The sequence below is a fragment of the Oncorhynchus kisutch genome, linkage group LG6, assembly GCF_002021735.2.
Source record: "Oncorhynchus kisutch isolate 150728-3 linkage group LG6, Okis_V2, whole genome shotgun sequence".
Classification (NCBI taxonomy): domain Eukaryota; kingdom Metazoa; phylum Chordata; class Actinopteri; order Salmoniformes; family Salmonidae; genus Oncorhynchus; species Oncorhynchus kisutch.
Window position 1 is genome coordinate 60,500,604 of NC_034179.2, and position 14,041 is coordinate 60,514,644.

The window sequence follows — 14,041 nt, forward strand, 5'->3', positions numbered from 1 at the left end:
TGCCGACCGTGCTTACTGCACTGACACGTGGATGACCTTTGGGGAGTCCACAACAACATGCGAGAACTAATTTTACACTTTGACAAATGTGTTCAGTCAGAACAGAAGAAGCATGCTATACCCGAGGAAAGCTCATCTAATCAAACTGCCATTTGAGGGGGATCTTACAAGAATATTTCGGAGAGAATTAAATAATCAATGTTTCATGAGCTGAAATAAAAAATCCTAGAATGTTGTGCACAAATTTGTTTACATCCCTGTTAGTGAGTATTTCTCATTTACCAAGATAATCCATCTACCTGACAGGTGTGGCATATCAAGAAGCTGATTAAACAGAATGATCCTTACACGGGTGAACCTTCTGCTGGGGACAATACAAGTCCAATATAAAATATGCAGTTGTGTCACACAATAAAATGCTCAAATTTTGAGGGAGCACGCAACTGGCATGCTGACTGCAGGAATATCCACCAGAGCCATTGCCAGATAATTTAATGTTAATGTATAAGCCGCCTCCAATGTCATTTTAGTGAATTTGGCAGTACGTCCAACTGGCCTCACAACCGCAGACTACGTGTAACCATGCCAGCCCAGGACCTCCACTTCCGGCTTCTTCACCTGTGGTATCGTCTGAGACCAGCCACCCAGACATGAAGCCCTTCTGTGGGAAAAACATATTTTGATTGGCTGGGCCTGGCTCTCCAGTGAGTTGGCCCTCAAGTGGTTGGACCTATGCCCTCCCAGGCCCACCCATGGCTGCGCACCTGCCCAGTCATGTGAAATCCATAGATTAGGTCCGAATTTATTTATTTCAATTGACTGATTTCCTTATATGAACTGTAACTTAATAAAATCATTAGTTGTTGCATGTTACGTTTATATTTTTGTTCAGTATAGATCCATGGAGAGTTACCACGAGTCACAAAGAAAACAGGAGCTGCCTCCACTATTCCAGCACCATTTAAACTTCAAAATTTCAACATAATCAAATCACCTATGGCTAGTCTAATACAGTGACAACTAAAAGATAGCAAAAACAATTTGGTGGCTGTCCATTGTACTGATTTCTCTCTCTCTGTGTGTGTGTGTGTGTGTGTGTGTGTGTGTGTGTGTGTGTGTGTGTGTGTGTGTGTGTGTGTGTGTGTGTGTGTGTGTGTGTGTGTGTGTGTGTGTGTGTGTGTGTGTGTGTGTGTGTGTGTGTGTGTGTGTGTGTCTGTGTGTGTACCTGCAAGTAGAAAAAACATGTTGACTTACCCAACTTGGTGAAAAACACCAATGCAATCCTCCTCTTTCATGTCGCCGAAACAGTCTATAACTCTGTCATATAGTACACACTTTTAGTTTTTGTTGTCCTAGGCTACCTGACTAAAATGCTTGCTTGCTAGCCTAACTTCCTTTCATGGGCAACGATGAACCTGGCCACCTAGTTAACATTAGCATACTACAAATAGCTACATTTTGAACTTCCATCCTCTCAGGCCAGGGGCACAATGTATGAATTTATAGTTGGATCAGAATCTCTGTAATATCTCCATCCATGGCTAATATAGGAAAGGGGCAATTTTAGGTAGATAGCTAGCTACAGGACAAGGACACAACGAGATGTAACAATTCAAGTTTTTTTCGTTCAATGAAGTTTGGCTTCTGATGTGATTGGTCTGAAGCCAAATCCAAACTGGCTTTCGTTGACACTTTTTTGTGGTGCGCCAGGATGATTCATGACTGACCTCACTCAGTTTTTCAAGAATGCTGATTGGCTATTATTTAAACAATAGAGATACATTCAGCCTTTGAGAAGTGAAGGAAATGTATGAATCACAGAGACAAAAGATACGTTTATTTGGTATGGTTTTTTTTCTTGGTAAATTTTTGGGGAATACAACATGAATACACGCCACTGGCATCAAGGAGGCTGAAGCTCTTCTGAAAAGGTGGAGAAATAGTCTAGCTGGTTGGTTGTCAAAATCTTAGTGGCATAGCCAGTGGTGCCATTTCAGCAAAAACCTAGGGTATGGAATGGCAAAATGACTTCCTTAGCCACCAGCCTAAATTTCCAACGACCTTGCTTTAGTGTAGGGCTCTGTCCATGTTTCTGGAGATTTTGCGCCAACCTGTCACTTCTTGATCAAAAGCACTCAATGGTCTCAATGGTCTCACTCAATGACACCCCTGGGTAAAGCTAGTTTAATCATAGAAATAGATACATTCTATTATGGTTTTCTTGGTAGCCTATTGGTTTCCGTGGTTGTAAATAGAACTGTACATATTGGAAACGTGTTTATGGCAGGCTGGTATTGCTCAATTGATTATGTGGGTAGAATTGTATCCAGAGAAGTGTATTGTGCCATATCACAACGTGTTGCTGTACTCGTGAGCGCCATTATTTTCCAGGTTTGAAGCGGGCCTATATGCCTATTTATTAGGCAAGACAGCTGAGCATGGCTGCATCTCAATGTAGTAGTCTGTAGTTTATGTTTTGGTTATTTGGATCTCCATTCACCTTTTTGTTTATTGTGTTTACTGTTAATGTAACTAGCCTAAATGTAGATTGTGTCCTGCCTTTATCAATCTGATATTTAGTTTACTGTTAATGTAACTATCCTAAATGTAGATTGTGTCCTGCCTTTATCAATCTGATATTTAGTTTACTGTTAATGTAACTATCCTAAATGTAGATTGTGTCCTGCCTTTATCAATCTGATATTTAGTTTACTGTTAATGTAACTATCCTAAATGTAGATTGTGTCCTGCCTTTATCAATCTGATATTTAGTTTACTGTTAATGTAACTATCCTAAATGTAGATTGTGTCCTGCCTTTATCAAGCTGATATTTAGTTTACTGTTAATGTAACTATCCTAAATGTAGATTGTGTCCTGCCTTTATCAATCTGATATTTAGTTTACTAGGCCTACCTGGTATCGCTGTTTTGTTCTGTTCCTATTCATTTGTTCGCATTCACAGTTGTGTCGTTATTCTAAGACAAACTGATATTCAGTGTTTTTGTTTGCATTCATGAATAGCTAGGCTACTACTTTCCGCATTTAGTTTTAATTATTTTTGGTAAGACAGGTGTGTGTATGGCTGCATTCACAAAGGCTGTTTGTTATAGGGGAATTCACCTATCTTCATTACCAAAACGGCATTGCTATACTGCGTAGGGCGCTGTTTATTGTGCTGATACAGTGCAGCGGATATAGGCTACAGATTTTGCCCAGCCTGTCCCTTCAAAAGCACTCAATCAATGGTCTCGTTGTTTATTGTGTTTATTGTGGTATAGCGTGATAGTATAGCGTGAAATAAGCAGAATTCAATACACAGTGCCTTCGGAAAGTATTCAGATCCCTTGACTTTTTCCACATTTTGGTAGGTTACAGCCTTATTCTAGGACATTTCCATAAGTATTCAGAACATTTACTCAGTACTTTGTTGAACCACCTTTGGCAGCGATTCCAGCCTTGAGTCTTCTTGGGTATGACGCTAAAAGCTTGGCACACCTGTATTTGGGGGGTTTCTTCCATTCTACTCTGCAGGTCCTCTCTAGAACTGTTAGTTTGGATGGGGAGCATTGCTGTACAGCTATTTTCAGGTCTCCTCAGAGATGTTCGATCTGGTTCAAGTCCGGGCTCTGGTTGGGCCACTCAAGAACATTCAGAAACTTGCCCCGAAGCCACTCCTGCATTGTCTTGGCTGTGTGCTTAGGGTCGCTGTCCTGTTGGAAGGTAAACCTTTGACCCAGGCTGAGGTCCTGAGCGCTCTGGAGCAGGTTTTCATCAAGGACCACTCTGTGCTTTGCTCCGTTTATCTTTTCCTGACTAGTCTCCCAGTCCCTGCAGCTGAAAAACATCCCCACAGCATGATGCTGCTGCCACCACCATTCTCATCTGTAGGGATGGTGCCAGGTTCCCTCTAGATGTGACTGACACTTTGTATTCAGGCCAAAGAGTTCAAACTTGGTTTCACCAGAGAATCTTGTTTCTCATGGTCTGAGTGTGTTTAGGTGCCTTTTGGCAAACTCCAAGTGGGTTTTCATGTGCCTTTTACTGAGGATTGGCTTCCGTCTGGCTACTCTACCATAAAGGCCTGATTGGTGGAGTGCTGCAGAGTTGGTTGTCCTTCTGGAAGGAAGGTTCTTCCATCTCCAGAGAGGAACTCTGGAACTTGGTCATAGTGGCCATTGGGTTCTTGGTCACCACCCTGACCAAGGCCCTTCTTCCCCGACTGCTCAGTTTGGCTGGGAAGCCAGCTCTAGGAAGAGTCTTGGTGGTTCCAAAGTTCTTCCATTTAAGAATTATGTAGGCCACTGTGTTCTTGGGACCTTCAATGCTGCATAAATGTTTTGGTTATCATTCTCCAGATCTGTGCCTCGACACAATCCTGTCTCGGAGCTCTACAGACAATTTCTTAGAACTCATGGCTTGGTTTTTGCTCTGACATGCACTGTCAAATGTGGGGCCTTATATAGACAGGTCGTATTGCCTTTCCAAATCATGTCCAATCAATTGAATTTACAACAGGTGGACTCCAATCTAGTTGTAGAAACAGCTCAAGGATGATCAACGGAAACAGGATGCACCTGAGCTCAATTTCGAGAACCCGTTTTCGGTTTGTTATTATGGGGTATTGTGTGTAGATTGCTGAGTTAAAAAAAAACACATTTTAGAATAAAGCTGGAACAAAATGTTGAATAAGTCAAGGGGTCTGAATACTTTCCGAAGTCACTGTATATGCCATATCTCACAATCGATTGGGGTTACCCCCAAAAAAACATGTTCACTGTGATAGTATGTGTATTTTTTCATAGATCTGTGTTATTCCACAAAGTTATATCTAGAGCATAGTAGTGCTGCAGTGAGGCAGAGGGGCGCAGCTGGGACATAGCTCTACTTAGCTCTAATAGAGTGAGACAGCTGTGCACTGTGACAGCCAGTCCAAAACTGAGTCAGAGGTTTAGGTACTTTGACAAATCTCAGAAATGTGCTGTTCCCCTTTAATCTACCAATGAATCATCAATCTACCAATCATCATCAGCACCTTCCACCACTTGTCTTATAAAGAGATTGTGTTTGTAAGTCTTATTGGGATAGTTTTCCACGCAAGTGCGACACACATCGACCATTGATTTGAAGGTTGTAGTCTTTCTTCTTCTCGGTGAAGCCATTAGCCAGCTATATATGGCTAGATAACTGTGTCCTTTGCTAGTTAGCTAGCTGGAAGGTAGGGCAGATAGTTTTTTTCTCTTTGAGGCCAGTGGGAATCGGTGAATTCGAAACCACTCAATTGCCCCTACCAACTCACTCAGAGGGTCTTCCGTTGTCACGTGTTGCTGACCAAACTCAAAGGGTGACTTCCAGAGGGTGGTGAGAGGACAAATAAACCCATCAACTTCAGGATGTTCCACTTTTAAATAGTAAAACAAGCATGAAAATCGAATTATCGAGTAGAATTACTACATCCATTGAATTACTCAAATAATTGCAGCTGTTCACAAAGATGATGATTCGGAATTATTGTATTTTACTTCCCTATTGGAATTGTCTTTTTGTGCCCAACTTAAATTAAACTGCAACACCAAAGCTGGCTTGTAGGTACAGTCGAAAGCATGCTTCGAGACCGGAACCCTGGGGCCAATGGGCCTCCTGTTGCCAGGTCACTTCACAGCAGATTTTTTCCTGTCGGACCCGGTATTCGAACTCAACCCAGGTCTGCCGAATAAACGCAACCCAGGTCTGGTGGTCATTGATCTAAATTGGCACACTGGGTGAGTACATGCAGTGTACTATATGGGTGTCTGGTGGTGTCTTGCCTGCTTGTGGATGCTGAGCACCTGGTTCTCCCTCTGGCACTGTAGCAGGGCCTGTCTCTCGGCCTCCAGGGCCTGATTCTGCTGGGCGCACTCCAGACACTTCTGGGAGTACTGGCCCGACAACACCTCTAGCTCCCTGTGCAGAGACCGCAGCTCAACCCTGGACGATGGGGCAAAGGGGAAAGTCGGCAGTTATACAAAGATGCATGTACTTTGCATTGAAACATACATGTAACACTCACACACACACACACAGTGCATGCATGCACACACACACACTTTAAAAAAGCCAGGTGCATGAATATAAAAAACACCCAGATTAAGAAAGTGACATACAGTCTCAGTCAAACGTTTGGACACACCTACTCATTCCAGGGTTTTTCTTTATTTTGACTAGAGTAATAGTGAAGACATCAAAACGATTAAATAACACATATGGAATCACGTAGTAACCAAAAATAATCTAATTTATATTTGATATTCTTCAAAGTATTCATCCTTTGCCTTGATGACAGCTTTGCACACACTCATATACACTGTGGCAGTGTCCGAATAACCATACGTGCGTTCTAAATAGTAGGCATTTTGGGTATGCAAACAAATAAAGTTTTATAGTATGTTAAATTTGGAAAATGTAGTGCTTTAAATGCCAGGATGTCATACTCATTTCAGCTTCTCATCTAGTAGAATTCACTGTACACTATTAAGGAAGAGAATTGTCTTTAGAAACGTGTGTTTTACAACAGCTGATAATCAACTGAGGAGACACACTGTACCAAAATTTATGAATGGTGGGAATCAACGCAATTGTGCATTAGATGATGGATTCTCAGTAGGATGAGCCTAGTATGAGTGCGTTCTAGTATGCAATTTAAGTAAGTAGTAGGCAAGCCAGATTTATTTTCCACACACATAGTCACTCACTCATACTGGGAGGGAAGGTCCGTGATGTCAGAGCTCCCTCCACTCTGACTCCTCTCCAGCTCCTCCCGATGAGCATTCCTGATTGCCTCGATCGCTACACACAGGCCACAAACACAGGAAGTGAACAGACATGTTGCCACATGCTGCCCCCCCCCCCCCCCATCCCACTTCAAGGGGCATGTTCAGCAGGACACAACGTTGTGAAACATTCAGATGGAAATATGCTAAGTGGAACAAACATGCCACTCTAAGGAATCATGTTGGCTCTATTAATTTGAGTCAGCAACTTTCAACCATGTTTGGCTACAGAACATGGGACAGATGTTTTACCTGCGACAGTGGCGGCTGTCTCCTCCTCCAGTAGGCAGTCTCTCTCCTGCAGGAGCGTGGCCACCTCCCTCTGGTGCTGCCGTTGCAGATCCCCCACCAGCTTCTGGTGTACCTCCTCCATGGCAGTGAAGCCACGCTCACAGGAAACCTGCAGGGTATGAATTTCACACTTACATGTGTATACTTGTAATTAAATATTGATTAAAAAAATATATATATATCCGCCATCTACACACAATACCCCATAATGACAAAGGGAAAACAGGTTTGTAGAAATTATTACTAATTTATTACAAATAAAAAACAGAAATACCTTGATTCCATACGTTTTCAGACCCTTTGCTATGAGACTCGAAATTGAGCTCAGGTGCATCCTGTTTCCATAGATCATCCTTGAGATGTTTCTACAACTTGATTAGAGTCCACCTGTGGTAAATTCAATTGATTGGGCATGATTTGGAAACGCACATACCTGTCTATATAAGGTCCCACAGTTGTCAGAGCAATAACCAAGCCATGAGGTCAAAGGAATTGTCCGTAGAGCTCCGAGACAGGATTGTGTTGAAGGACATATCTGGGGAAGGTTATCAAAAAATGTCTGCAGAATTGAAGGTCCCCAAGAACACAGTGGCCTCCATCATTCTTAAATAGAAGGACCACCAAGATTCTTCCCAGAGCTGGCTGCCCAGCCAAACTGAGCAATCAGGGGAGAAAGGCCAGGGAGGTGACCAAGAACCCGGTTGTCACTCTGGAGCTCTGTCAGAGTTCCTCTGTGGAGATGGGCGAACCTTCTAGAAGGACAACCATCTCTGCAGCATGCCACCAATCAGGCCATTATGGTAGAGTGGCCAGACGGAAGCCACTTCTCAGTAAAAGACAAAGATACATAAAGGCTCTCAGACCATGAGAAACAAGATTCTCTGGTCTGATGAAACCAAGATTGAACACTTTGGCCTGAATGCCAAGCGTCACGTCTGGAAGAAAGCCGGCATCATCCCTACGGTGAAGCATTGTGTTGGCAGCATCATGCTGTGGGGATGTTTTTCAGCAGCAGGGACTGGGAGACTAGTCAGGACTGAGGGAAAGATGAACACAGCAAAGTACAGAGATCCTTGATGAAAACCTGCTCCAGAGTGCTAAGGACCTCAGACTGGGGTGGACGTTCACCTTCCAACAGGACAACTACCCTAAGCACATAGCCAAGACAACGCAGGAGTGGTTTCGGGACAAGTCTCTGAATGTCCTTGAGTGGCCCAGCAAGAGCCCGGACTTGAACCCGATTGAACATCTCTGAAGAGACGTGAAAATAGCTGTGCAGTAACGCTACCCATCCAACCTGACAGAGTTTGAGAGGATCTGCAAATAAAAATGGAAGAAACTCCCCAGATACAGGTGTGCCAAGCTTGTAGCGTCATACCCAAGAAGACTCAATGCTGAAATCACTACCGAAGTACTTCAACAAAGTACTCAGTAAAGGGTCTGAATACTTATGTAAATGTCATATTTCAGTTTTAAAAAATTATAAATTTGCAAAAATTCTAAAAAACAGTTTTTGATTTGTTGTTATGGGGTATATATTGTGTGTAGATTGATGAGGGGAAAAAACGATTTAATACATTTTAGAATAATGCTGTAATGTAACACAATGTGGAAAAAGTCATGGGTCTGAATACTTTCCAAAGGCACTGTACATAGGTCAATGTGTTTGTGTAAACGTATTGGGTATTTGAGTGGGGCTGTGTTGTACCTTGATGTTTTCAAGGTCTCTCTGATAAGCTTCCTTCATGGCAACTTCATCCCCTTCCAGATTCCGTCTCCCTGCCTCATCTTTCATGGTGTTTACCTGCGTCTCAAGCACATGGATTCGTTTCTTCATTGTTTCCATAGACACCATGTCTATTTTGCAGGCTTCATCCAGATTAAGTTTATCTGCCGGCAGGGTGGAATCCAAGGTGAAGTCTGGGTAGAAGGTGGCTTTTTCGGGAGTAGTGTTAGGGGGGGTCTGTGATGAGCGGGACTCGTGTTGTGCATCTGTTGCAACACAGGCAGACTGGGCATGGTGGCTGTGCAGACGTATCATTTCCTCCTCGTGGATCTTCTGGAGCTCCTGCATCTTCCCTTGGAACTCCTCCTCCAGCTTCTGCACCTGCTCCTCGTGGCGATCCTCGATGCTCTCGATATCAGCTAGGAGTACACCCACCTTACGCCGGGTCTCGCTCTCTGCTGCGGCCCTCCCTTGCTCCACCTGCTCCAGCTTCTCCTTGAGGGCCTGGCTGTCCTCCTGCAGTCGCGACAGGGCGTGGCTAAAAGTGCGGCGGTCCTTGCTGAGCATGGCCTCTTGCTCCTGACACAGCGCCCCTAGTCTGTCGAATGCCCCCTTGCACTGCTGCAGTTCCTGTTCGTGATCCAGCTGCAGGCGGCATGCCACGTAGGTCACCTGGGACTGGACCAGCACCTCCGGCCAGTACAGGGTCAAGTCCAGGGTTCCAACAGAGTCCGGGTCATCCAACCAGCGTCTACCTTTCGCCGCACTACTCTTCCCCTTTGAGCCACTGCTGCTGGGGATCTCCTGACAGAGTTGGTGCAAGACCTTGGCCCTTTTCCTCAGCTGGACTGCAAGTCTTTCTGTCCAGTCGTGTTGTTTCTCTGTCTTGTCCCCATTCCAGACTGATTGGATCCTCTCCAGCAGGTTGTCTGTGAGGCCTCTGGACTTCAACTGGACCTGTTCCTCATAAGGAGCCAGCTCTGGAGGACTGACATCAGCCAGACCCCTGGCCTGACCAGAGCTCAGATTGTTATCCCCAGCGCCACCACACTGTTCCTCTGACTGAGAGCTCCGCCATAGCTGCTCCCTGGTCGGGTTGTCAGAGTGCAGTTCTTCTTGTATCGGCTCTCCCTGGTAGCGATGCTGTAAGGTTAGAGAGATGTAAGCTAACTCTGCTCTGGCACAGACCCTGCCAATGGCGCTCTCCTCCGACTCAGTGTCGCCACCTACTGGTTCCCTACAATCCATTCCGAGGGCCATCCTTTTCAAAAGCACGTCGGCATACATGTGTGCCGAGTCACCTTCGTCTCCACCAAGGAGGGCTTCATTCTGGCAAAATAATGTATCTTGGCTCTGCATTGCCGACGCCATCTTCTCCAACGTAGACGCTTCCAGGGCTAAAGCTCTACCCAATGTTTTCATTCCAGCTTCCTCTCCTTCTGGGCATGACATTGGGGCATACGTGCCTGTGATCATTTGCTCAACCTTGTCCTCTGATAGTGTCTTGTCATCAATCAAGTCTTCCTCCTCCCTCTGAGCTCGGTGGCACTCGTGCCATTGCTCATCGGCAATTATTCCTCCTTGCCTGAGGCAGGCGGCAGCAGTGACCAGCTGCATCTCCAGGGCACAGAGCTCGGCTTCTAGGTCAGGGTTGCTACTTTCACCAGGGTTCCTCCTCAGCAGGGCTTGGATCCTCTCTCTGCAGGTCTGCACACTGGCCAGGGCCGCCTGACACTGCCCACCCAGCACCCTGGTTCGGCCCTCCGTTTCCAGGGCGAAGCGCCTGCTCTGCTTGGCCTGGTTGTGAAGAAAGAGGCTAAGCCGCTGGGTAGCGGCCCGGCTCTGGGTGAGCTGGGAGAGGACGTGGGGGTCGGTGGCTGCACCGCTGCACCACTGACCTTGTGGCTCCTCCAGCCTCTGGGTGATGTCTCTCAATTTCTCCTCTGTCACATACAGCTTGGTCTCCAGGACCTGGATCACTGACATGAACCTGTCCGGATCATCTCCAGCCGTAACGATGTACTGGTAGGCCGGGTCGACAGAACATGAGCCAGGTCCGGAGTGGCTTATGGCAGGGACGCTGCTGCCATTTGTCTGTCCTCCGTCTGTATTGTAGGAGTGGTGGATGGTCTGGATATCCCGTGAATTCAGACTGCTGGATTTGATATTCAGTCTGTTGTCAGTCACTTTGAAGAGAGGAAGAGAGGAACAACAGGTGCATGCTTCCTTCACCTTACTCAGTTTCAGCTCCGTCTCTTCCAGGCTGCTCCCAAGGGCGGCCATCTTAACCAAGGCTTCACTCAACTCCCGCTCCTTCCTGTCCAGCAGCCTCTTGTAGTCCTCCCTGGCATCGCTGGCTGCCACCTCCCTCTCCTGCGCCTGTCCCAGGGCCCGCTGTAGCTCCTCTGAAACACTCTCGTAAGAGTGCTCCAGGTTGTAGTAGTCAGTCTCCTCCGTCTGTAGGCGTCTCTGCAGCTGAACCACCTCCCCGTCTGCCTCGGCCAGCTGGTTCTGCAGCTCTTGGCAGCGTCTCTCCAGCTGCTCCCCCTCCCCCTGTAGCCTCCCTATAGCCTCCAGCGTGCGGGCCAACTCCTCCTGCAGCTGCTGCTGAGCCTCCACCACCTCTCCTTCCCTGGCCCACGGCTGACCCTGCCCCTTCCACAATGTCTCCGCTTGCTGCTCAGCCTTTTGCAGCTGCTCCTGCAGGTCCTGGGTCCGGCGCTCCGCTTGGGCCAGGTTGGCCCCCAGGCTTCTGCGTTCCCTGTCCTGGCTCTCCTGCAGGAGGCCCAGGTGCTTCTGCAGGCGTACCTCCTTCTCGGCCTGTGCCTCCTCTTTTGCTCTCATCTGGGCTGACACCTCTTGTAGTCGCTGGCGCAAACACTCCAACTCCTGCCGGTGTTCGTGCTCCCCCTCCTCCCGTTGCTTCCGAGCGCTCTGACGCTCCTGCTGCAGCTCCGAGCGTGCCAAGGCTGCAGCCTCCCCTGCGCTTAACGCCCGCGCCTGCAAGGCGATGAACTCGGCCCTCCGCTGCAGTTCAGCCTCACGCACCTCCTCCTGGCTCCTCCTCTGGGCCTCCAGCTCAAAGCGCAGGTCCTGGTTCAGCTTCTGAAGACGCTGCCATGCGCATGACTGAGCGGAGGAGGACTGGTTGAAAGATGTGGGTAGGCCATTCTAAAAGAGATTGATGGGAGATTTGGTTCCATTGTTACAGGAAAGCTAAACCAAGCGTACCTTAAGTATTATAAAGTATTTGACTTATGTATTTGACCCAATTCAGCAACAGGTATGGTCTGACCTGTAGTAGGCAGTTCTCCCTGGTGCGTTCCCTCTCCTGCTGCAGCTGTTGCTGCAGACTGATGTTCACCTGCTGGAGTCTGGACAACTCTCTCTGGGTCTGCTCCAGCTGAGGGCACACACACAGAAACATGCTCAAACACACACACACACACACACACGCCTGAACACACACATACATACACTCACAAACAAGCCACAGTAACTTAAATCACACTCCTAACACACCGTTACACACACATACTCTAGCTCACCTCTTCAGTCTGCTGTTCATAGGACTGCTGCTCCGTCTCTTCTTTGGTTTCGTCAGAGTTATTGATGGGAACCCACCTCTCCTCTCTCAGCGGTGTGGAAGCCACTTGCTGCTCTATCACCACCTCCACCCGTACACCGGCAGTGCCATCACAAGGGGTGGGGCTAGGAGTGTTGCCAAAGCCATCACCAAGGGCAACGCTAGGAACATCACTAGGGGTGTGGCCAGTGACATCGTCATCGCCACAACCAATGGGCAGCTCTGGTGTAGAAGAGGTGGAGCTGTTGTCCACCTCAGAAATTGTCCTTTTTTCAAAAACCTTATTTTGAGCATGAACTAGTGTTGTGGGTGTTTTGGTCCCAGCAACACTTCTTTCTTCTAGGGGTGTGGCCATGAATGGAGCCTGGGGTAGCATGGTTGGACCTGCCCCCGTTTGTAGCACCTCCGCCTCTTGTGAAGCTACAGTGTCCCTGAGGCACTGAGAAGAGTACGAGGAGGAGCAGGAGTTAGAGGCAACCAGAGAGGAGGCAGAGGAGACTGGCGATGGGCTGCCGCCGTCAGCGGTGTCCCATCCTACCACAGGACGCGACTGTCCACTGGGCTCCGCCTCCTTCTCTACTCCCTGGTGGTGCTGATGGCGGCTAAAATCAGCCCAGTCAAAGGTTTTGTAGCGTCCCTCCCGGCGACGCTCGCGGACACTACGGTTCTTCCTCTGATCTGGATCCACATCTTCCTCTGCAGAGCGTGTCTCCATAGGGCCTAGCGCTGGTGGCTCCTTCTGCTGTGGAAGAGAACTGGAGGACAGAAGAGAAGGCAAAGGCATAGGCATGGTCAACTGTTGTCAAATGACATCATAACAGTTTAGGTAAGCTTTCTCTTCACCTAGCCACGACAAAGGGACCAAGTCAACTGTTACAATCTACATAGGGTATGCCAGAACTACTTTACATGCTCTTAACCCTAATTTCTCCTGTAAATTGCTCTGAATAATTGCCTTGCTCAATGGCACAGACAGATTTTTCACCTAGTCGGCTCAGGGATTCAAACCAATGCTCTTAACCGCAAGGCTATCTGCCACCCAAAATACTTTCAAATACTTGAACTGTGGGTTGATTTCGTTTTCTAGGCACAATGGAAACAATGGAATGTCCAAAAGTGCAAACTCCAAACTGAGTCAAGTGCACATCAAACTCTACATATTTTACGTAATGTATTTGACCCAGGTCTGGTGTGTGTACACAGATACAGAAATACAGGTAACACTTTACTTGACACCCAGCGTCATAACATGTTATGACACCATCATAACCATGTCATATGTCATAACAGCTGACATAACTTGTCATAACCTGTTATAATATGGTCATAACATGACACATATATTTAGACCTGTTGTGACATATATTGCGTTATTGTACGGCTGGTTATGTCACCTACATAAGAGTGTCAAAAACCACAAAATCACCACGCAAGGCAAAGCCTTCCATTACACCATAGCCTACATGTCAACAGTATATTTATGATGTATCCTTTTTTTTTTAAATAGACCATATTAAATTATCATTGTAATTTCACACACATTGATGTCAGACATGCACCTACCCCAATGCTCTGTTACATGACTTATATGATTATGATGGTCATAATTCTGCTTCACAATGTCATAAAGT

General features: G+C 46.7%; 1 protein-coding gene across 1 annotated transcript in view; it reads right to left on the reverse strand.

Moving 5' to 3' along the window:
- Window positions 1–14,041, reverse strand: part of LOC116374322 (centrosome-associated protein CEP250-like) — an 89,455-nt gene that overhangs the window by 37,369 nt on the left and 38,045 nt on the right. The window contains exons 11-16 of the mRNA XM_031825956.1: window positions 12,373–13,165; window positions 12,120–12,227; window positions 8,807–11,995; window positions 7,060–7,207; window positions 6,730–6,823; window positions 5,806–5,965 (exon numbers count right to left, since the gene is read on the reverse strand). Coding sequence (XP_031681816.1) covers window positions 5,806–5,965; window positions 6,730–6,823; window positions 7,060–7,207; window positions 8,807–11,995; window positions 12,120–12,227; window positions 12,373–13,165 — 4,492 coding nt within the window. The remainder of the gene's footprint in view (window positions 1–5,805; window positions 5,966–6,729; window positions 6,824–7,059; window positions 7,208–8,806; window positions 11,996–12,119; window positions 12,228–12,372; window positions 13,166–14,041) is intronic.